At 45.6% G+C, this 25592-nt stretch overlaps 1 protein-coding gene across 1 annotated transcript in view; it reads right to left on the bottom strand.

Annotated features, from left to right (window-relative positions):
- The window catches only part of ZMYM2 (zinc finger MYM-type containing 2), an 893704-nt gene that overhangs the window by 303939 nt on the left and 564173 nt on the right, over window positions 1–25592 (bottom strand). Inside the window, exon 12 of the mRNA XM_078658875.1 lies at window positions 19650–19681. Coding sequence (XP_078515001.1) covers window positions 19650–19681 — 32 coding nt within the window. The remainder of the gene's footprint in view (window positions 1–19649; window positions 19682–25592) is intronic.

The following is a 25592-nucleotide window of genomic DNA, read 5'->3' as shown; positions in this document are numbered from 1 at the left end:
ACCGCATGAGCAAATTGCCTGCTGTGCTGGATCAAGGAAGTAGTGTTTAGTAAAGGTGTACAGAGTAGCCCATGTAGCAGCCTGACAGATATCCAGGACAGGAACTCTGAGCCAGCACAGTGGTCACAGCCTTTGCTCTGGAGGAATAAGCGCGCAAGTCCTCTGAGGATTGCTTCTTGGCTAATGCATGGCAGATTTTAATGTAAAGCACAGTCCATCTGGAGATGCTCTGTTTCTGCACAGTCTTCCCTTTCTTTGCTTCGACAAACGTTATAAAAAGGTGATGATCCTCCCCCAGACATTCCTTGGTGTGATCAATCCAGAACTCCTCCTCTCTTTTTTGGGTCAAGGCAATGGAGTCTCTCCTCCTCTTTGAAAGGGTGGGGCGGAACAAAGAAAGTTGGCAGTGTGATATTTTTGCCCACGTGGAGAAGCGCTACCACCTTTGGCAGGAAAGAAGCCCAGGTGTGGAAAAACAGTTTGTGTGGGAAGAGTTTGGTGTACGGAGGGTGCACAGAGAGCTCCTGAAGCTCACTAACGTTCCTGGCCAATGTAATGACCAATAAGGTGGCTGTTATGTTGGTCATGAGAAGTAGAGGACAACTATGCATTGGCTAGAGCGGCGAGAATATAAAAAAAATTAAAACCAAATTGAGGTCACATTGGGACAAAATGAAGGGTTTTGGAGGAATCATATGCGGAAGTCGGTAAGGAAATACATCCCTTTGTATGGTCACCCCCAAGTTTTTCGACTCTTGCAGCAAATTTTTTTCAACTTTAAGAGTGCACTGAGGCCTGCTAATCAGACCTCATTGCCAGTGTCCTGATGCTAAAGTGTTAGTCGAATTGGCTGTACCCAACTGTAAACGGCTAACTTTCCTGAAAGTCCCTAGTATATGGTAATCTGGAACCCAGGGCATGTAAGTTAGAGGAATTCCCCGTGGCTTGCAGCACTAGTTGTGCCACCATGGAAATCCCCCAAGTATGACCAGTCCCCCAGTCCGCCAATGCAGACTGGCTGAACATTTGCGAACTGCTGTTCAGACTTTGCCATTGAAGGCAATGGCAACGCCTCCTACTTCCCCAGTACATCTGTGTAAGTCAGCCTTCTGGCAGGCCTACTGCTTCCGAAGGCAGGGTGCAATATAGGACACGGGGAGGACATGTAGTTTTTACTGTAGAAAGACTTGGTCGCCAACTGGCGAGCAGAGGGATACAGGCTGACCCCCTCAGCTGTGCTACCTTCTGAACGGTGAGACCAAAGTGAGCACGCCAAGGTATCAAATTACTTGTTACATTATGCATCTCGAGTTAAAATTAATGTAACTTATTGCAGTATGCAGGTTTTACCAAGCTGCCACTTTGTTACCTTTAAAACTCCTATGCATTTCTGGAAACACATGGAGCCTATTCTACAAGACAATTTATTGCCCTCTTGAAGAGACGTGCCAGCTCCTCTAAGGAAGGTGAACAATGAAGAATTGCAGGCCAGGGAGGGGTTACCTCCCTGCGGCAGGAAGTTACTTTGGTGTTAGTCCCAAGAGGCAGGCTTCAAAGGAGAAGACACCTAAGGGCACATGTGGAACACTAGGGAGTAGGGCTGACCCATTAATTAGACAGACAGGCTAGCATTGAAAACAGAGAGGGGAACCAGTTGACAAATCGGGTTCCCCAGGGACGTGTAGCCTTGAGGAAGCCACACACTGGGGGTGGGCTAGTGAGGTTTGAACAGCGAGAGAGGGGGGTCTCGCCATCTTAGGAGTGGGCAGAATGGAATATAATGAAATAGCCAGATGCCATACACTACGAGACTTGGTAACCAGGTGGTAGGGACCCTGGTAGACCATTGGCTACCAACCGCATCCTGGCCTGGGGGCATTTTCAAAGCTTAAGGGGAACCCTTGGCACCAAGACCACAGATCTTTACTGACAAAGAAGGACCGAAGGAAAACTGCCCTACTGTACGGAGGGACCACCAAAGAGAGGTTGCACTAGAGAAGATGGCAACTGCTGGCTAGCAAACGAAGGGACAGAGTCTGCTGTGCCCTGCTAAAGGAGATGTCATCCTTAGAGCCTAGCAACGCAAAGAGACTTCAAGGGTCAGCTGACTGGCCTCCTATTCGCAGCACATGGACACAAACGCTGAAGACGCCTGCTGGAGCAAGTTGGCAGCGTACAATCCAAGTCGCTACCACAACCACTGTACAGCAACAGGGACTAGAGAACCCCCCTCAACATCTTTATCGACCACATCCTTGGAGAATCTTCAGCATCCTTCATCCTTTTCATCAGGACCACTTTCATTGGAAAAGCCTTTGAAGGATCCCCTACGTGTATCCTGCCAACCCTAGGGGGCACTTTCTTACAATACATGGCTGTAAATATTGTCCATGTAGACTAGGACAACCTTGTGTGGCAGATGAGGAAGGAAAGCTTTCAGTGCTAGGAAGACTGCCTGAAGTTCCAAGTGGTTGATGTGAAAGGATTGCTGTCTGGCATCCCACAGATCTTGCATTGTTAGGTCTTGGAGATGTGCATCCCAGCCTGTTTCTGATGCATATGTGGTTAAAATGATTTCAGGAACTGTGTCCAAGAAAGGCCGCCCCTTTAATATATTGTTGGTATTCCACTATTGCAGAGAACGGGGAGTGTGAGGACCTATCAACACTAGATACTGAAGATGACCCTGTGCTTGAGACCACTGGTGAGACTGTTGCAGTGGGTGCATGTGTAGTCGGAACTATGGCAATGCAAGACGCCATCATTCCCAATAGATGCATGACAGTCCAAACTGCGAGCGTTTTGTTCGACTGGAAGTGAGACAGTTGTTTGAAAATGTTGTATCCGAGCTCGATTGGATTATGCTAACCATAACTGCGTGTTGAGTGCTGCCCTTAAGTAAGGTTGCATCTGAAGAGGTGGAAGGTGAGATTTGGGGACATGGATGATGAACCCCAAGATGTGTAGTAGATCTACTGTCAACTGAATGTGTTGTTGAGATTGGTGATGAGTGCTGGCTTTGATGAGTCAGTAGTCTTGGTATAGGAATACATGAACGTTTTGTCCTCTTAAATTTGCTGCAACTTCTGCCAAGCACTTTGTGACGACGCAAGAAGAGGTAGTGACTCCAAACGGAATAAATTGGTAATGTTTTCCTCCTATGACAAACCAGAAGTATTTGTGATAAGCAAGGTGTCTGGGTATGTGAATGTAAACGTCCTTTAGGTCCAATGTGGCCATAAAATCGGCCTGTTGTAGAAGGGGAATGAAATCCTGCAATGTGACCTTGTGAACATGTTCTGAGATGATGTAATAACGGAGGGGCCTGAGATTTAAGATTGGTCTTCAGGGCACGTCCTTTTTTAGAATGAGGAAATATAGGGAGTATACTCCAGTGCCCTGTTGGTGAATAGGGTTTGGTTTTATTGCCCCTTTGAGGTGTAAGGCTTGGACGTCTCGTTTGAAAAGTGCTAGGTGATCCTGTGATAACCTGTGAGTGTGAGGTGGATGTTTGGGTGGGGTGGTAACAAGCTGCAGACAGTAACTATGTTGGATAATGGGCTTATTCATACCCATTGGTCTGTGGTGATGAATTCTCAGATTGGATGGAAAAACTGTAGCCTTCCCTAGACAGGTGTTGTGTGTTTGGGGGGTTGTGGAGGTGGGCAGTCAATGATTAGTAGTGGAGGATGCACCGCTGGACCTTATTGCTACCACTTTAAAGGAGCCCCTTCGAGAAGGTGGATTGGCCCTGCTCTTGTGGGAAAGTGAAGGCGTCAGTGTTTGAGGATTTATATCTGCCCCTGTACCCTGAGCGATGAAAGGAACTTCTAGCTGCATTAGTCTGCAAGGCACCCATAGACTTAGCTGTGTCTGTATCTTTTTTCATTTCATCTAGGGTGACGTCCACCTGAGGACCAAACAGATGTCCCCTTATCAAAGGGCATATTAAGGACCGTTTGATGGACTTCTGGCTTAAAAAACACCTGATCCAAGTGTGACGCCTGAGGAGGAAAGTAGTGTTTATTCCTCGTGCCACCGTGTCTGCTTCATCTAAGGCACATCTGATGAGTTATTAGTGATGGCCTGACCCTCTGCCACAATCGGCTGCCCCTTTTCACGATACGCCTCAGGGAGTGTTGTAACAACTATTCTATCTCATCCCTGTGGGCCCTATCATAGTGGGCTAGGAGGCCCTGGGAGTTGGCAGTGGTTAGCTACTTAAGCTGCTACCAGTTTGCCTACTGCATCAATACGCTTGCTCTTTTTCCGGTGGTGGCGTATCTCCAGATGCGGGAGTAATAGCTCTTTTAAGAGCAATTGTGGCAACTATAGTCTGGTGGAACTGTACGACGTATGAATAGAAGTTCTGATGGGGTTTATATTTTTCATCCACGTGTGGGCTAAGGACTAGCATGGATGGGTTCTTTTAAAATATATTCAGTGGGGTGTAACATACCAAGGAGCATAGGTAAATACTGAGTGTCCTTGTGTGTGGAAAATAGGGTGTCAAAAAGGAAATCCTCCACGAAGAATTCTTTATGTCATTGGACATCTAGTAGGTAGCTGCCCCGACAATAACCTGTTGGTAGGCACTAGCATCCCCAGGAGGGGAAGGTCTAGCTGGATTTAAATCCAGATCATTAGGTATCATGGGATCAGTATCATAGGCGTCCCATGGGTCTGGCTCTCCAATTGGGCCCCCCATAACCCAAGTGTGTGATCTATGTGAACCTGGAGGTGAAGCATCTATTGGATCATGATGTGGAGATGCATAAGAGGAAGGAAGAGATGGTGGTGGCGGAGGAAGAGGAGGAGAAGGCAGTGGTGGTGGAGGAGGAAATTGAGGATGTTAAGTAGGACTGGTAGCAGTATCCTTTGACCTCCTTTTTGTGTCACAGGAGTGTCTAAAAAGGAGAGGCCACTATTCTTCCAGTTCTTTGTTGAATCTAGATTTTTCTTTGTCGAATATCCATAGTTTTGAGGATAAGTTCAACAGGAGACTGTAAAGTTTCAAAATGTTGTCTCTGATGGTTTCGGAACTAAAGAGTGCTTCGAAGATTTAGGTTTGGCTGATTTCAGAATGGAAGATTTTGAAGCGGAAAAGACGTTTCTTGGCTAGCATCGAGGCAGAAGCAGGCAGAGGCTGGGACGGTTCTTAAGAGCCCTTTTTATAAATAAAAGGGGGCACATTTTCCGACTAGGAGGATTGTGTCAGACCCGGCTCCGAATCGAAGCTGGGTATTACAATCCGGTTAGGGTCGATGGCACTGCAAATTGTGCCACTAGAACGGACTCCAGTGACGCTCGTCGGCCCGCGATCGTAGTCGATACAAATCCAGAAATAGATCCATAGGGCCTAACTGGTGACAAGGGCAAACCCGCCGGTGGGAATCCAATGGAGGCACCTGCTGATAAAACACAGCCGGGCGGGGATTGCTCCAGCACTGCAAAATTCTGGGAGATGTGAAGTGGACTCAGGCTCTGAGGCTAACGCATGGAAGCAGGGAATAGATTTGTGGTACTGTTTCCAAACCTTGTCTGAAGACTTGAACCCGCACGGCAAAGTCAAAGAGCACTTTATCTTCTTGGACTTTTTTTTGCGACTTACCCTACTACTACTTTCAGCGCAACAATCAGTTCCGGGATCAGCTTAGCAAGTGGACCCAGGCCCTTTCTTGCGATTGGTCCTGTAGCCTCACAGGATTGACTGGCATCAGGCACCCGAGAGCTTAAGGGAGCTCCCCCGAACTGCCTTAGGCCTTATGTCTTGACAGTCAGGGCAGGCCTTGGAGGTGTGGTCCGGCTCCAGGCAGCAGAGACTAGCCGGGAGGTGGTCTGTCACAGACATCTGCCTGTGTCAGTAACCACAGGGTTTAACCCCCACATCTTTTAGGGGACATCTCTATTCGCACGCTGGTGGCAAAAGCTCTCAAGAATTTTGAGGAAAACATACAAAATTGTTTTAAAAAATAGACTGAGGTAACTCTGATAGCGCAAAAAGAACTGATGTCAATGCACTGGCATAGCATCTATATAGGCACTGCTCATGTTACTTCCAGCATACAAGATGCCGGTCAGTCGATTGACGCAACCTACTGCTCAAGATTTTCAGAATCTAGCCTGACACCTGGTGAATATTCAAAGGTAAGGAATTTGCGAGTAGAAGTCTCTATCAGATTAATCATGACCAGGCCATCAGTTATGGATTTTCATCATGGGCCAGATCCATAAAAGTCCATGAATTGAAATCTATGGGAGCAGTTATGAAAGCCAAATTGCTGCCAAACCTTGCATATGGCACAGAGATAATGTTAGGTGATGAGGCTCCTCTGCTTGATAAACTGGTAATTAGAGCCTATAAACAAATCTTTAGGCTGCCCAGGTTGGCCTCGCCGGCTCAACTACGGTAAGAATGTTTACTCACAAAACAGTTACTTGCCAGGCCAGCGGCATTTGTAAAGCTATGTCATAAATTGTGTGTAGCAGCCGACACCACCATGGAAAATCTATTCTGGTATGAGATTAACCTACAAAGGGAAAACGGCTCCCATAAAAAACTATCTTGACAACAGCATCAGGTTTTTGGAGTTGGGCGACCTTTGGAATTCGAAGATCACAGGTCAAACCTTTAAGAAAGCAGTAAATAAGTTGATTAGACTGCAAAGCTGGACCGCAGATAAGGAAAAACTATCTAAACGTCTTCATGGGTGGCTGATGTTGAAATCCTACTCCTTTCAAAGAGAATCTCTCCTGTTGGCAGCATCTTACGATCAGACGGTCAAACAGTCTTTTCTTTACCCCAGATTTGGAGAGATTCCCACTTTAGATCTTATCCCCCAAAATAGAGGATGGGTGGTTCTTTTGAAGACCAGGCCTGTCATTTGTGCCATGAGGAAATAAAGACTCTGTGCCACATCATATGCATCTGCCCAATGTTGAGTGACCAACGCAGAAGTCTACTAAGGCATGAATTTCTTAAGCCAGGAATCAGATCATGTAGGACTGCACTCGTGGAGTCAATGGAAACAATTAATACAATTTGAACATTAAACTAGTGCAGTTTTCGGCTATTTAAAAAAAAAAAAGATTAACTGCTTAATAAAATGTAAAGAGTAATCTTGGGGGGAGAGGATCCCGGCACCTGATTCTAGTCTGTGTTAATCCAGGTATGTTTTAGGCAAAGGTATACAAGTGGGTAAACAGCTAGGTTGCGCTGCTAGAACTTCCCTTTAGTCCCTATCCCGTCATGTTAAGGTAATTTATTCAATTTGGCAGCTTTGTCTTACTTATTGGTTCGGCATTGAAGCATAGTCTTGTAAATAGGTACCATATTGGACTGAAAACCACTGCTCACTTAGTATAATACCTATTAATGCAGTTTGAATTTGCACACAAGCACTTTAACACCTATAGTAGTGTTTTTATGAGAACGTTAAACGCCAGTGTTATAAAATTATTGCTGCTAGGGTCCCCTTTAGTGGTTGTCCCCTACTTCGCTTTGTTATGGCAATAACTTTACTTAACTCTGCACCTTCGTCTTGTACCTTGGCCTTTATTAAAGCACGGTCTCGTACTTCGGCACTACTCCACCAGCACAAATCTCGGAATTGAGGTATGAGCAAAAGCAGAGCAATAAGGCATCCGTACGGCCTGTGGTAGGACCTGGGTCAGGACGGGTATCTAACACTCTGATCGTTGTTTCCTTGTTTGATAGGGGACTGGGTCGATTCAATCAAAGTTTTCTATTGCAGTTATTATCTGATATCAAGGATCTGAGATTGGTAGCAGGCAGAGATATCAGGTGAGTATTCGTAGATCCTCGTAGCAGACTCCCAATTTCCAGAGTAAATTTTAGCTCTAGGATAATTGCAATGTTAATCCTGGCTAATGTTGATAATGTTATTAACATGGGATTAATGCCCTCCGTTTGAGGAGCCAGCTGTTGCTCAAGTAGATCATAGGGAAGACATCCAGAGCTCAGGTGGAGTTGTATCAAATAGCAGGGGGGCTGTGACTCCGAAAGATATTATAATCTCAGTTTGCAGTATTACAGGGAAAAGAGTGATTAATATTGCAGGATATGATGACCAAAGGGTCAGTGAAACTAGAGGGGAAGAGGAGTTGGCCCATTAGAGTTGGGTATCTGGTTCTCTGAAAGCATCTAAAGAAAACATAAAAAACCCTATGCTGCAAGGGGTAGCCCCTTGGCAAAAATTCTGTCCTGGAATATGGCAGGTTTAGGACACACTAGCGCTAACCTAAGTTCATAATTGTCTTTCGATCCGAAGATAATTTGCTTACAGGAAACATGTATTTGCACAGTTTTTAATTATGAGAACTATTTTGTTTTCTGTTGTGCAGCAAAATCTTCAGTAAAAGGTCATGCAAGTGGCAGTTTAGCTATTCTACTTAATGGCAGTATAAATTGGAATCCTCTGGTTTTTGTCCACCAGTCAAATTTGTGCATGTGCATAATGCTGACTTTGGATAATGTTATAGGAGGACAGTACCCAACCTATTAACTAGGAAATGTGTATATTCCTCCTGAGAGGTCACATGACTCTTGTTGAATCCATTTTTTATTTCATGAATACAATTAGTAGTACTAGTAGTAATGAACTTTATTCAGTAACTGAGTACCATCTAAGTGCAATTGTACAAAACCATTACAAAAGATATATCATAAAACCATTTTAAGACATGTCATAGCACAATTCATTAAAAACATCACTGTTCAAAAATTCATTTTCTTTAGCCCTAACTAATGTGCAAAATGGAAGAAGTCAAGCAAACTGTGTGCAAATCAAGCAATATATACATAGAAAATGCATGAAAACTATCTTCCAGCTATATATATATATAAAATCAATATTAATAGAAAAAAACAGTCATTAAACAATTGGCATAGTCGCTTGAGGGCAAAATCAGTAGTCTACCATGTTTATGCCATACCGCCTGGACAAATTTGCTTGTAGCAATGGTTATTATTGGAGTGGTGTCGCGCCATAATATTTTTAAGGGCTACTATATATTTTGTTAAGTTCAGATTTTGGCATACGGGAATAATCCATTTCCGGCACGGGTCATGAAATTAGTGCTTCAGAAGAATGCAAATTGATAATTATGGTGGGAGATTTTAAAGCTAAATCTCAAATTGTTTCTCTTTGACTTTAGGTAACCGGGAGCTGGAAGATGAAGTGCCATCCCAAGACTACTTTGCCTGGTCACTTTAGATCAGATAAGTGAGGGCTAAGCTTTTTGGATTGCCTGAGAACTAATGACCTTGTTATTTAAAATGGGAGATTATCAGAGGACTCTACAGCTGCGCTCACTTTTCAGTTCTCCCGAGGGCAGTCACTAATTGGTTACATCGTGGTATCTTATCAATTCTATGGAGCATGTACACAGTTTAAGGTACTGATGACAAATTTGAGTGATCACAGTATTCTCTCTGTGGATATTATTTCAGAACTAAAGATGTTAGAGCCCTGGAATCCTAGAGATGATAAGAAGCATTTGGCTTTATTTAGATCATGTGGGAATAAGATACAAGCTAATGTTACTACCCACTTGGTGGCTACCTCCTGGGAGGAAAAAAAGCTAAATCAGGAACTGAATTCCCAAGTAAGGGAGCAATTCAAGCAAGTCATCATTGCTGAGGCAAAGGGAAATTAATCCTCTGAAGCAGGTAAGAACCAGATTGAAGGCGTCTGAACGTAGAGGAGTGGAGGATCAAAAATCAATTAAAAAGAGAAGTTGCACTTTCCGGCGACTCGCATAAATACTGGGCTTTAATAGTCAAATATTGTGACTGTAGGATTAAGGCTGAACCTATCTGATGTTGAATGGATCCAATATATCTCACAGATATCCGCAGTAAATTCAAGGAGTGGGTTTTATTTGGAGTCAATCAGTGAGTCTCCCTTAGGGAATGATTATGGCCCTCCTTCCTGTGAGCAGATAGAGTGTTTTATTAAAGGAGCAAGGTATTCTGGGGCAATGGGCCCAGATGATCTACCAATAGCCATTACTAAACAAGATAGCTCCGCTTGGGCCCTTTTCCTCTACCCGGTGTTTCCGTATTGCTATGTACACGGGACTATTCTGTCCTCTTGCAAAGGGAGCAAAGTGGTCCACTTATACAAAAAGGGTCATAAAACTTCTCCTGCCAACTTTAGGCAGATCGCATTATTGGATGTGATCGCAAAATTATTTGCTAAGAGTATACTTCTTCACCTCCGGGACTGGGATTATGGTAATGATCTTGTTCCTGAGGAGCAGGAGGGTTTTAGCAAGCATAGTGGTACTCTTGATAACATTTCTGCCCCACAAACTTTGATTGAAAAGTATCCAGTAGGAAAGGGTACGACCTTGCATGCTGCCTTTATAGATTCCTCAACAGCATGCAAAAGGGTTGACCGAGGGAGGCTGTGGAGGAAGTTGGTTGCAATGGGGATTCCAGCGCATTTGCTTAGGCTGGTTATCGCAATGCACTCCTCAACGTGGACTCAGGTCCTGATGGGAGGGAACCAGGGTCTGCTGAGTAAAGTGGAAACCCATAATGGGTTGACGCAAGGATGCTTATTCGCACCGCTCCTTTTTTCTCTCTATATCAATGACTTGCCTAATAGGGTGTGAGGGAATGTAAGGGGGATCCACAGAAGCTGGCTGGGAACAATGAAACTTGGTTGTCTACTCTACACAGATGACTCCATCCTGCTAGACTTAACTCGGATAACTTGACAAATGTGACTTAATGGGCTAGGCCTCTATGCTGATGAATAAGTTTTAAATATAAATATCTCTAAGAGCAAAATGATGGCCTTCAAGTCCAAGGGATGCAGGGCTAGAATAAATAAGCACTGGTTCTTGGGGAATGATAATCTAGATGCAGTGAGGTTTTACCAGCATTTAGGTCGAATTTTGTCAAGCAACTGCTAAACCAGTGATCACATTAGCCAGTGCAGAAGTAAGGCAACATCTCAGGCCCCTGCAATTGGCAGGCTATTTAAATGTTGCGGGCAAAGACATTTTGCCCACGTTTTATCGGTCTAGAAGATTAAAATCCTGCCCCATTGAGTTACACTTGGGAATCAGTTAATGGAACAGCACTGACTTTTTGAGAAGGTGGATGGGAACATTCCATATCAAATTTGTAACCTGAATTGTGTGGCTGTTCCAATGGCCCTTTAGCTCTAATTTGGGCTTCTTTCAACTTAAGTGTTTGTCTGGCAGCAAGCCAAAGGTGGGGTAATGCTTTATTGAACAGTGATGCAAGTTTTATATGTGCTGCATTAAAAGAGGACATTTTTTCCTGTTTGAAGGGAAAAGGCGTTGTTTTTAGAAATTAAGAGAAAGCCTTAGACTTGTTCGAAATTGGGCAAAGTGGAGCATGTCCTCTCCCAAAGCAGGTTTTGAAAATAGTAATAAAAAAAAAATCATGAAGTTAGTCATAAAAGGGATATTGTACTGTGTTCAAGGCATTTTAGGAATTATACAATAGTGCAGAGTAGCTTGTTCAAACAACCTCAACCATATGTCTTACGGAACCATCCCAATGGAGTGCGTAGAACAATTCTGTTACTAAGGCTGAATGTGCTCCCTCTGCAAATCATAACAGCAGCGTGGGAGGGATGAGCCAGGGAGCATTGACTTTGCGACCTGTGTGGAAACTGGGTGCACGATTTAGATCATGTGTTATTTGTTTGTCCCCTATTACAGCCATTACGACACAGATTATTAAGACCAGTATTTCTAAAGTATAATATCATCTCGGCCGTGGCGGCGCGAAACTGTCTCCTGGCACCAACCTTCCAAATCAGTGTGCTCACATTTTTTTTTATTGTTTTAAAGCAATTTTTAGATATTTTTAGAGAGGGTAATTATACTGTTTTTAGCTTTAGTCTTGTTGATTGTGGCCTGTGTAACAATTTGTACATTACAAGTAGCACCCCAGGGTATTAGGAACTGTACTGTTGAACTTGTTAGAATATTGATATGGATTAAAAAACGTTGGCACTGACCTAGCACTGTACTGTAATTGAATTGCACAATTGCCCCCATACATGTGATATGTTGTTCAGGGGAACAACCATTACAACGCGGGTTTTACCACGCGTTGCTTTTACATCGCATGTATTACAACGCATGTGATGTTACAACGCGTGGTAAAACCACGCATACCATTACATCGCATATACCATTACATCGCATGCGCTTTTACAACGCATGCGATGTAATGTGTAATGCGGCGGGGGCGGCTATTCACAACGATGTGAACTCAGCAGGAAGGAGGAAGCAGGATCCGTAGGCGACGTTGGAGAGGAGACAGGTAAGGGGTTTTGCGCATGGGGTGGGGGTTACTTATGTAGGGTTTAGGGCAGTTTTAAAGTAGTGTGGTAATGTTTGTTTGTGTTTTTTTAAAACGTTTTAGTGTGTGTTGTGGTGTTGTGTTTATTTAGTGTAGTGTATTAGGGAGGGTAGTGTAGTGTTTATGTAGTGTAGTGATTTAGGTTTTAGGGTAGTGTAGTGTTGTAGTGTATGTTTATTGTAGTGTATTAGGGTTTAGGGTAGTGTAGGGGTGGGAGTAGTGTGGGTAGCGTAGTAGTGTTTTAGGGTTTAGGCTAGTGTAGGGGTGGGAGTAGTGTGGGTAGCGTAGTAGTGTTTCAGGGTTTAGGGTAGTGTAAGGGTGGGAGTAGTGTGGGTAGCGTAGTAGTGTTTTAGGGTTTAGGGTAGTGTAGGGGTGGGAGTAGTGTGGGTAGCGTAGTAGTGTTTTAGGGTAGTGTAGGGGTGGGAGTAGTGTGGGTAGCGTAGTAGTGTTTTAGGGTTTAGGGTAGTGTAAGGGTGGTGGTAGCGTAGTAGTGTTTTAGGGTTTAGGGTAGTGTAAGGGTGGGAGTAGTGTGGGTAGCGTAGTAGTGTTTTAGGGTTTAGGGTAGTGTAAGGGTGGGAGTAGTGTGGGTAGCGTAGTAGTGTTTTAGGGTTTAGGGTAGTGTAGGGATGGGAGTAGAATGGGTAGCGTAGTAGTGTTTTAGGGTTTAGGGTAGTGTAAGGGTGGGAGTAGTGTGGGTAGCGTAGTAGTGTTTTAGGGTTTAGGGTAGTGTAAGGGTGGGAGTAGTGTGGGTAGCGTAGTAGTGTTTTAGGGTTTAGGGTAGTGTAGGGGTGGGAGTAGTGTGGGTAGCGTAGTAGTGTTTTAGGGTTTAGGGTAGTGTAAGGGTGGGAGTAGTTTGTTGTGTAGGTGTAGGGATAGAGTTGTAACTTACTTTGCATACTTTTACCATAAGTATAGCTTTACCACGCATGCCCTTGCGTTGTAATGGCATGCGTGGTAAAAGCATACTTGTGGTAAAAGTATGCGATGTAATGGCATGCGATGTCATTGTCATCACGTTGTAATACCCGCGTTGTAATGGTATGCGTGGTATTAGAATGCGATGTAATGACATACATCCGTTGTTCAGGTTTTTAACTATTTCGAATTATTCTGGCGCACTTTATACATGGAGGACTTTCATTATACGTAAAGTGTGTTTTATATTGATTATTGGTGCTATGTATTTTGTACCATATATAATCAATCGAGAGCCTTGTTAGTTTCCAGAATGTACTTTATCTCATTAATAACAATTGTTAAGATTCATTGTTTTGTAGTTTTATTTGCACACTTTATGTGCAACACTTTGAAGTTCCAAATCATAATAAAAATGAATTAATGTGTAGACAACGAAGACGGCATGCGCCTGAACAATGGTATCAGCCTTTGCTCTGGCACAATGAGTGCTTAGTCCATGAACAATCCATCTAGAGATGGTTCTCTTCTGCACACCTTTCCCCTTATCCCCCTCAAACAATCCCACAAAGAGCTGATCGTCCAGCAGATGGCCCTTGGAACAATTAATGTAAAAGCTCAGAGCTCTCCGTGGGTCTAGATGAAGAACTCTTTAGAAGGATGAGATGGGATGAAGAATGCTGGCAGGGTAATGGACTGTCTTATGTGGAAAGGCGTGACAACTTTCAGGAAGAACGCTGTTCAAGTCTTGATCACTAGCTTGTCTGGGAAGAAAGTGGTATATGGTTACTGGACCGTGCATGTAGGTAATTCATTTGACGAGCTGACATTATCGCTATGAGGAGCGCTATATTTAAGGTGAACAATCTGAGATGGCAGCTATGCATTGGCTCAAATAGAGTGTGCATGAGAAAAATGAGAACGAGATTGAGGTCTGGCTGATGCATCACAAAAGGTGTTGGCAGGAACAGAAGGGCCAGTCTTTTTAAAAAACGCACTGTAACAAGTGATTTGAATAAATATGGTTGATCAGGAAAACGTAAAAATGCTGAAAGAGCCGACAAATAACCTTTAACTGTCGCCACAACAAGACGTCAACTGTTGCCGCTCAACCTTCAAGCATGGACGTGTAGGTTGTGCAGGTTCAGGTGCAGGGCCCTGCGCTGCTGCTGCAGCAGGAGGAGGTCCTCCCAAAGGGATAGATGGATCAGTGGAGAGATACTCATGGCCAGAAGTTTAATGTACCACACACTCCTCGCCCAGTCCTGTAAATTGTGCTGTGTCATTCCTGATCTTCTTCCGAACTTTGTCAGGAGAGGTAGAGGCAGGAATGCGTATACAAGTCCCGAGTTCCAATCCAAGCGAAATTGTCTCCCAGCGAGAATCACCTTGGGAACACCAACATGCAAATGTCTTCCAGCGAGAACCACCTTGGGAGCTTCGACGTGCACATGTTTGAACACTGCGTGCTCTCACAGTGGCTAAAAGATTAAGCCAGAGTTCCCCCCATTGTTGGAACGTGCCCTGTACCACCACGGAATACAGCCGTCATTTATGATCCGCTAGCCAACATCGCCTGAGTTTGTCCTCCCTGGCATTTAAAGATCCTGCCAGGTGCAGGACAACCAGTGGAATGCCTTGATGAATAAAACATTTCTAGAGGCACAGGGCCTCCTGGCAAAAGACCCACAACCCCACTCTGCCCTGTTTGTTATAGCACCACATGTAGTTGTGTTGTCTCTGAGAACCTGCACACGTTCCCCTTGACAGACTAAAGGAATGCTTTCAATGCCAAACAAATTGCCCATTAGTGCAACAAGTTGATGTGGAGGCAGGTTTCTAACAGGTACTAGAGACCTCTGATCGCCACATCTCCAAAAATGACTTCTCCAAACAAGCAACAATGCATCTGTCGCAACCTTTAGCCGTGAGTGGGGTAGGGAGAGGGGGTCGGTCACCAGCAGTCTGGCAGCCACCACTGCAGATCTTTTGCAATAGCCTCCAATATCTGGATGGAATCCAACAGGTTCTCTTGGTGCTGGGCCCACTGAGACTTCGGAACCATCTGAAAAGTCCCCATGTGCCACCTGGTGTGGTCCACAGTAGAATGCAAAGAAGTGAAGAATTCGGAGAGTCTCTCTCACTAAAACCCAGGCCTAGGGTTAAAACATTGGGATCATAGTCTGAATGTCCTGAACTCATTGATGTGGAGGGCAGTCCTGTAAAAGCACCATATTCAGGACGGCTTCATTAAAAGGGAGGAGCCTCTGTAAAGGAGTTTGGCATGACCTTGGCATGTTGATGGAAAATCCCAGTGATGTCAACAGGTTGGCCATTGTCTGAAGGTTATCCGTGAATGTCTGAGGCAAACTTGTCTTCAGCAACAACTCATTGAGGTCAGTTAAGACTGGTAACCTTTAAAGGTGGGCAGCGATCACCACCATCACTTTCGTGAACACTCGAGAAACACTGGTTAGGCCAAAGGGGAGAACTGAGAAATTAAAATGCTTGTGGCTTACCTGAAACCACTGGCAATGCCAGGGGGAATGCAGGACGGTAATGTGGAAACGGGCTTCCTGAAGATCCAACTCCACCATCCAGGCTTAGGTCCAGAGTTTGGGATAGGGAGATCACTGAAAACTTGTCCTTACTGAGGAAGTAGTTCAGAGGGCAAAGGCCTCAGTCCTCCTTCAGCACCAGTAAGCAACAGGATTAACAACCATTCCAGACCACCGATGTCGGCACCCTCCCTATGGCTCTCTTGTCAATGAGGACTTGACCCTCCCCTCCCAAAGGAAAAGTGGTCCTCCTGGAAGCATTGTGGTGTAAGAGGCATGTCCGGAGGGATGGAGAGGAACGGGAAGGATTAGCCATGGGACGATGTGGAGCACCTATTGATCCAAAGTGATGCTCGGCTACCATGGACCTAAAAGGTGAACCAACCTTCTACCAGGCGACTGTGCGTCGCAGAGGGCAACTCCAAGTGGATTTGGAGTGGTTGTGGAGAGTTTGGAGACTGGGTTTTTTTCTCCCGAAGTATCTGGATGCTGATTGCTAAATCACAGACTTTTGCCCTTAAAGGCCTGGGATGTCTACTGTAGCTGCGGTAAGGTTAGACATGGTCTCTACTGGAAGCGTCTTCAGAAGCCTCAAAGGGGGCAAGCTTGTCGAGGAAATTGCAGAGGAGACAATGGCAGTCAAGCAAAACGCGCTGTTGCCTTGCCATCCTTAAAGTGCTCCAAGGTTGAGTCAGCCTCATCTGCGAAGACACATGTGCCATCAAATGGCATGAGCATGAGGGATTGCTGTACATCGGTAGAGAACCCTTTGGAGCAAATCCAACTGTGGCGCTTATGCACCACACTGTTACCGAATGACATACCAAAGCAGTCGGTAGTGTCCACACCTGAGCGTATGACATTTTGCTGTGACATGACCATCATCCATCATTAGTTGAAGGCTAGTGTTTAGGTCATTCGGGACTGCTAGCAAGATTTTTTGCAACCATGTCCCACAACACATGAGAATAGCATCCAAGGAGGCAGCTGCAGTTCATGCAGCGTACGGTGAGGCTGGCGTTGGGGAACATATGTTTGGCAAACGTCTCCATGCCTTTCAACTGTCTGGAGGGGTGGTCTGGAACAAGCTTGGGTTGAGCCTGCTCGCAGGCTTGGACCACCAGACTCTCTGGTGTCTGGTGTTGCAGGAGAAAGCCTGGTCTCCCAGGGCAGGCCTCTGTGCCCTGGTTATCGGTCTGATATTTGGTGTGCAATACCCTGGTTTCTCCCAGATTCCCAGCAGTATGAGAGTTAAGATCTAATTAAAAGGCTGGAGAGTTTCTTGTGAGGTCTGTCAGGGCTGGAGAACCTCTGTTAGGATGGTTGTCTTGATCTCAGCAGTGGGTAACAGTACTGGTCCCTGAATGACCTAGGCACGGAGGCAGGGTCTTCCACTGATTGGCGAGGAGTAAATGAATTAAGGCCAGGGAAGGCATTCAGGCCACTTGCATCTTGAAAACCCCAAAATAGGTTCTCATCATCACACATTTGTCACTTATCGTCATCATTGAGGCAGTGCAGTCTTTAGTGTATAGGAGGAGTCTCTAAATCTGAATAAACTATGAGGCGAGGGGGAAATTGTGACTTCGGTGGGAGTTGCTCTGGGGCTCGCTGCAAAATTCCTTCCATGTCCAAAAGGACTATCTCTACAGCATCAGCTGTGTCAGTGCTAGGACCTGGCATCGATTGTGGTACTATAAAAGGTATAACGTTTGTCTCTGGCCCCATAGTTGGGCTGATACTGGAAAGGGGTCATGGGGCAAAGTCTGTCTCAGTAACAAATCCACTGATAGTGGAGTTACTGGAGGCCTCCGAATGCTTAGGGCCTGAGGGCACCCCAGGGGCATCTAGTAGGGTACCAAACAAGTGCAACATGGCCTCTCTAAAGGTCTGGGTTTGCTTCTGTATCGCTGATAGACCCGGGAACTCAGGTTACATTGATATCAATGCCGGAATCGGTTCAGAAGTTGGACACAAAGTCCACGGCTTGGATATACCATGAGAGTCATGTCTATCATCATGATTGGAGTGGAGAATGAAGTAGTTTCATGTTTTGACTTATGTTTCTTCTTTTTAGATTTTAGACTTTCCTGACAATTTTGACCTAGAGGAGGAGTGCTTGCGAGATCAAGCCTGGGAACGAGAACACACATGTATTCTCAACTTCAAGCAGGAACGGAACTTTTGGTGATTTTCTGCAACAGTCATGGAAATGTTGTCTCAGATTGCCTTCAGATTCATCCAAGAGCATATGTCACAAGAAGCGGAGTTGTGTGAGAAGTCAGAGACAGACTTCATGCGGGTTCATTAACGACATTTGTTTGTGCCAACCCGTACAAGGTTTTAACCTGATTGGAGGGGACATGGCCATTGCATACTAAAAATAGTTTCAACCCTCACAGCATTCGAGGGAGTCACCTCTGGATCCACACCGAAAAACACGAGAAGAAACTGATGTCATCATGCAAAGGTTGGGACTACATAGGAGCCCAGTGGTGTGACAGATCCCACTCAGAGCTACAGCTAAAGACGTGCAAGAGAAATGCATAGAAAATACTCCAGATACAGTCTGGCACCACAGGGTATTCATAAGGTGAGGAATCTGCATTTAGAAGGATCAAAACCAAAAATCGCTTGTGAAAGGGTCAAACACAGAAAGGGAAAAAGCAACAAATAGCACCATGAAAACAATCCAATCTTGTGCAAGGACTGGCTCTTTGGAGTATTGAATAAAATGCTTTCTCCTGGCAGACAGCTGATATTGTCTGAAGCGATGCTGCAAAAAAAAGTCAAAATAAGTAGCACTTGGACTCCAACCAGTAGATGGTAGAATAATTGCTCTTTAAAACAAAAGTAAAGTCTTGTAGCCACTATTAAAATAGAGGCATCTATTTTTTTTAATTTTATTTCCTGTCTAATATATTAACAATCCCATGATGACCAACATGTTAATAAAAGTCAGAGCATTGCAGGTATTTCAAAAGATTAGGTGCCAGATGTATCAAGGGTTTTACCCGTCGTAAACGGGCCGATTTGCCGAATCGGCTGTTTGCGAACGGTAAAAAGCCTTTTGGGACTTATCAACCCAAAAGGCATTCGCAAAATAAGTAATCAAAAATTTTGCAATTACCTATTTTAAGAATGCAGTTAGGGAATCGCAATTTACGATTCCCTAAATGCAATGCAAGAAGCATTCTCAGAATGCAAATTTGCATTAAGGAATCGCAAATTAGCACCAACTTCCAGTTGGTGGTAATTTGTAAATCCTTAGAAAAATGCACAAAAGTGCATTTTTTTAAGTGCCATCCGGTGCATACACATGCCCTTAGGGCAGGTGTGTGCGCCACATATGCACACTTAATTTTTTGGGATGTGCATCAGGAGGGCCTTATGGCCCCCTGGCACTCTTGCAATTGCATTCGCAATTTGTGATTACCTATCTGGTAATCGCAAATTGCGAATGCCTCCCCATTCATTCCTATGGGCCTTTAGGCCCATAGGAATGAATGGGAAAGCATTTAATAATAGCGAATCGCAATTTGTGATTCGCTATTAAGGAATATGTGGGAATCGCTATTTTTATGGCGAAACATACATACATTGCATTTTGCGATTCTAAAATAGCGAATCGGTAAAATTTGCTATTTTAGAATCACAAAATTCATTTTTGTGAAAATGTATCTTTTACTCAAACTACAGAATATTTGAGATAAAGTAAAATATTATTTAATACAGTGTCAAAATATGCATTACATGCATTTTATATTTTGCATTAAAATGTTTAATTAAGGCGAAATAGTTACCATTTTGGAACGTGTAGTTTGGATGCCTTGATCTGAAAACAATCAAATATGAGATTAAGTATATTTAATTTATCTGATTTATCAGAAATAAAGTTAACATTAGAACACTACAAACAGACATGCAAATTAATTAGTGTCATTTTATTTGCAGTAGGATGTTAGACAATTTTAACCCCTTTACTGCTAAGGTCTACGAGATCAAGTACTACGCACTTCAGCCATTGTACTGAGGTGCATGACTACATCGTCGCAGAACCGAGTCTAAGGTAAACCTCCAGTTTTAATAAGCTTCCTGAAACTTCTGGTTTCAGGAGATTTCCCCAGATTTCAGCAAGCTCTGGTCGGTAGCTGATTCACTTATTCTGATGATTCATGAGTGGTGCTGCAGTCTACTCCGAAAACAGTTAATGCAGCAATAGTGTTGGCCACAACAACCGTGCTGCTCAAGAGGCACAGAAAGAGAACTGCTGGAAAACAGAGATGGTCGTCTTATCAAGGAGGACATCTGATTCCTGCCCTAGAATCACAACACAGTTCCCATTCCTACCCTTCAGCATAGGGGCTGATACTCTTAGGACTTTCTCCTTTTCATGAAACTCATATTTACAACACAAATTAAATGCAGCATGACATTACTTTCAGCTATTCAGGTCAGAAGAATACCCACATGAATAGTGACCTGCACATAATAGGTCAACAGTTGAGCGCACAAACGATCCCTAATGCTACTTAAGTCATGGGTGCATCTCTTAATATGTTATTTACTGCTTAACAGTTTGAGCAATCTTTTTTTGTTTTTGTTTGGGGATGGGGGGGGGGCGTGTGTGTGTTTTAAGAATGTTGAGCTGGATGCGACTTATCCAGGTCCCGTATATTTATATATTTCTGAAGGCAGCCTTTATTTTGATATCACCTGTTTTATCACACACTGATCCATGCCCTTGCTCCATTTTGAGGTCGTAAGGCACAAATAATTCCATCATTCACCATGTCTCATTTCGCAATCATCAGTCACAGGGAGACGAATATAGGTTTTTGTCTGTGCTCGTCAACATCGTAAGGGAAACCGACATTATAGACTTGTGGTATCCGTGGAGCACTTAACCCAGTCCAACACAAAGTTCATCAACTTTTCCATCCAACATGTTTGCATTACCCTGTACGCTCAGTTTGTGTGCTAGAAAACAGCTTCCCTTTTTGTTACATTTCAGCTAAATGTCAGACAGAAATAGGCCTATCTTATTGTGACGGGGTGCTAGGAGAACCCCGAAACGACCCGGAATGGTGGTCCGCCGCTACTCTCTCACCTTGCCCATTGTCCCCACAGCTGCCAGAGAACGAGTGGCGAGAGAAACAGGATGAGTGCTGGATACCACCAGAAATGGGAACTGGTACCTTTAAGTGGAACGGCGAGGATGGCGCAGCTCCGCCCCCTTTCTACGGAGCTACGTCAAAAGGCGGAAGTGTCTCTTCATCGACGGACGGCGTTTCCCTGGAGGCAGACGGTGTGGAGAGAAGTAGGAGCAACGCGAGGGTAAATCCGGAGGAGGACGGAGAGCAGACGAGCCCAGCTGAAATCATCAAGCCTGGAGGCCAACGTTTCAGTGCCTCGCCCCGCCACGGTCCCGAGGGAGGAACGTGGCTTAACAAGGTACAGGGCAGAGTTGCGGAGTGGGTGGGACGGAGTAGCCCTACCGAGTGAAAACCGCTGCCGAGTGTAATTAGCGTCCCATGTGCCCCTCCCTTCACAAGCACTGAGAGACGTTTGTAAAGTTCACTATCACTTGGTTTCCTTCACTTCCCCTACCCCTCACTGATTATACTGGACGTCCCAGTAACCCGTGATTTCTCCGTTTTGCTTTCTGGGTTCTTTGCGGTGCCGACGAGGAAGACCCCAGCTACGGCTGAACAGCCAAGACCGGAATCCTTCACTAGAGTCAGCAGACACCCCGGACTATTCCAACGGAAGTACCCGGACCTCCCAGTTACCGGAACATTGTTTTTTCCCTGGTAAAGAGACTAATACTCCCCCTCCCTGAACACTCTGTTATGCAGAGGAAGACCTATATACCAATAAAACCCTCGTTGAAATCACTAATTAAATATCCAACCTTTGTGTTCACACCGAGTTCGGTACTATCTGAAAGGCAGTTACCAGCTGAGCAACCCCCCCATGGACACTTATCTAAATGATTCCTAATGTAGCAAGCCATTTGAAACTTTTTCAGCTGCAACGGGCACAGGAACGCTCTGACTGCAATCTGCCTTGGGTGCACGAGGAAGGCCTCCCAGTTTACTCCACCACTGGGCCAAATTCTCTATCTGTTTCAAGTGTCCTGGAAGGGCACATTTCTCAGAGACACGTGTTGGGTGACCCAGTGTCGCACCATCACTCAATAACCACCAATTGAGAGGCCCTATAATATGTTTCAATGCCCCCTTTGTATATGGATTTACAATTTTGACAAGGGCAATGCAGGTGAGACTATGATTCCATAAAAAGCTACAGAGCATGGAGTGGACTTTCTGGAAGAAGGATTTAGGTAGTGTGTGAGAGTAGTTTTGTAACTTATACAGGAAGCAGGAAGCGGGGGAGTGAGTCCATAGACAGATAAAGCCTGAACCAGGCTCTGTCAGCCGCAAATCTGTCTAGTAGTGGTTGGATGTTCATTGTCCAAGCAGTTGCAGTGTCAGGTGTATTGTAAACCCCTAAGTATCATAAGCATTGTGAGGCTACTAATATGCAATATGCCCATTGTAGTTATTGGGTGTGGATAGGGACTGGAAAAAGGAATTTGTTCAAATCAATACAGGCCAAATGTTCAACGATCTGTAGCGCCCAAGGACCAGAGGTTTCATGGCTAGTAAGAACAAGCATTAGAAATGCAATCGGGCTCGAATTTATTTGACTTTGAGCTAATGGCATTGTAAATGGCAATGTCTTTTCGCCATGTGTTATGGAGTGTGTGCATGTGGTGTGTAGTGGAATTATGGGAGTTAGATTTGAATTGTAGCAATGGTGGCATGCTGTGCTTTACATGAATATGTTTAAAAGTAAAGTGTAGCATACTGAGATTGCTACAATAGTTAATTGTGGATGCGTTAACAATCGACGCGTGCACTGATGGCTGGTGGTGTGTGTGACTATGACGCACTGGTGCCACTGCACCTGCTGCACAATGGTAGCTACGCCACACTGGTGGTACTACACCTGCTGCGCAATCATAGCTAAGTAACACTGATAACACCTCACCTGCTCCACGAATGGTAACTACGCCACACACTGGTGCCACTGCACCTGCTGCACAATCATAGCTAAGCAACACTACCACTGCACCAGGTCCACCAATGGTAGCTACCAATCACCGGTACAACGGCACATGCTGCACCAATGATAGCTACGCCACACTGGTGCCACTGCACCTGCTGCACAATCATAGCTAAGTAACACTGATAACACTACACCTGCTACACAACGCCATCTACCACACACTGGTGCCACTGCACACACTGAGGTTTACACACACACACACACAGACATACACTCTGCGGTTTACACACACACGCACGCACACACAATGAATAGTAAGGTTTGAAACACATACATCACACACGCGCCCCCACACACACAAACACACAGAATGAATAATGAGATTTGTAACACACACAAACATACACATCACACCATAACACACAGGCACACACACACCGACACAATGAAGAATGAGGTTTGAAACACACACACACATACACACACACTTTTTCTATGTCTCCAATGGAATTGTCGGGTATTTGATACGACGGAGGCTTCACAGGGTTTTCCGCCCAGGCACGAGGTGACCTTGGTCCCTGGGTCGGACAGGCCACCGGCAGCCATGGCACCCCCACGAGCATTGAAAGATCCTTTGCCCCGCTGGTCCGGCAGGTGAATCGTTGCAGAGTGGAACAAAGCTGTACTTGACCCCTGCCTTTATGAGCGCCTCAGTGTTTGCCTTAAACGCATTCGGGCCTGACAATAGAGATTGCTACCGTGTGACACGGACCATTCAACAGATAGATGTCCACCGCCACACACCACCGCGGCGGAATCACAGCCAGCTTAAGTATTTGTTTCAAAAGCAGAAAAAAGCCATAGGTTAATGTCCGAGGAAGGGAGGGCTCCTTAAAAGAAAGGGTGGGAGTGTTTACATTTGCTGCATGTCTAGTTTCTAATATTGCAGAATTGAATGCAGCTGAGGTGACCACACCCACCCCCAGCATCCACCCAAGCCCCGCCCCCTCACACCCACTTGCCTCGTCCTTTCCACTCCTATAACTGTGGAAACCTGTGGAATTGCTGCACTGTTTGGCATCTTTAGTCAAGTTATCGACCTTGGAAGGATGGAGGGCCGAGCGGCACCTCTGGCACGGTGCCCTTCACCTGCGCAGGTCACTTGGCCAGCCGCAGACGTATCTCGAGCGCCCGGCCCCAGAGAACTGAGTGCCAGTCGATGCCCCACTGCGCCCCAGGCCGGTGAACCCTCCGTGTTTGCGCTTCTTTGCACTGTACCCGCTCTGTGTGCATAGGGTGCAACGGCGGCGGGCAGGCGACTCCGTTCACACAGTGGCAGTCAGTGCCCCCGGCGCCCCACTGTCCCCACGTGCAGTTAGGCCTCATGTTTCTGCTTCTTGCTGTGCCCGCTCTGTGTGCATAGGGTGCAGCGGCGCCCTGGCAAAGCAGCTGCACTCACACACTGCCCGTGTTCGACATGCTCTTGCAGTCCGTGGTGCTTGGTGTGTGTAGGGGGGGTGGGGGCAGCAGACAAAGGGGCTTGAAAAGACAGCTGAAGCAGCACATCTTTACGGTGTGTTTATTAAAATAAGGTGTTTGCTAAAGGGCATGGTGTTCCTGGAAACTGACACGACGGCGCTTTCTTTTATAATGAACACCACTTCAGACAGCAAGGAGTGCAGAGGGTGCAGCGGTGCCCGGGCAGGGCGGCTGCATTCACACACTGCCGGTGTCAGACGTGTTCTTGCAGTCCGTGGTGGGTTGTGTGCATAGCGTGCAGCGGCACCCGGGCCCCGGCCCCACGTGCGGTGAGCCCTCTGTGTTTGTGCTTCTTTGCGCTGTGCCCGCTCTATGTGCAGAGGGTGCAGCGGCGCCCTGGCAGGGCGGCTGCATTTACACACTGCCGGTGTCAGACGTGTCCTTACAGTCCGTGGTGGGTTGTGTGCATAGGGTGCACTGGCACCCGGGCAGAGCGGCTGCACTCACACACTGCCCGTGTAAGACGTGCTCTTGCAGTCCGTGGTGCTTTGTGTGTGTAAGGGGGGGGGGGGGGGGGGGGGAGAAGGAGGGGGGGCAGGGGCGGCAGACAAAAGGGCTTGAAAAGCCGCAGCTGAAACAGCACACCTTTAGGGTGTGTTTATTAAAAGAAGGTGTTTGCTAAAGGGCATGGTGTTCCTGGAAACTTAGACACGGCAACGCTTTCTTTTATAATGAACACCACTTCAGACAGCAAGGAGATGAGAAATGCAAGAGATCGAAAGCGAACGCCACCTACAAAAAACAAGAAAGACAGTGTGGCGAGCACGTACGAGTCATCTTCTGTGAGCCTCGCCTCTCGTCATTTTACATTGAACGCGCTCACCGCTCAGACCATCTGGATTGCATTACACGGGCACTCTGACAGCTCCTAATTAAAATTAACGGTCTGCCGTGCGCATAACCGCACAGAATATGCCAAAAATGGCCGACTAACATTACATATGCCCTATCGCATCAAGACTACTAACAAAACAGCACCGCGACGACCAATCACTATTCAGATAATAAAATAGCGCACTGAAAATGCACGAGCAAAGAAAAATGTATCCAGCAGGAACGAGAAACCCACTACAATACGGCTCGCAGCTCCTCCCCACTTCGTGGTGACGTCGCCGAGCCCGTAAAAATTAATG

The sequence above is a fragment of the Lissotriton helveticus genome, chromosome 8 (genome assembly GCF_964261635.1).
Source record: "Lissotriton helveticus chromosome 8, aLisHel1.1, whole genome shotgun sequence".
NCBI lineage: Eukaryota > Metazoa > Chordata > Amphibia > Caudata > Salamandridae > Lissotriton > Lissotriton helveticus.
Note: the sequence above shows the minus strand (reverse complement) of the source record. Positions and strands in the feature narration are given on the sequence as shown.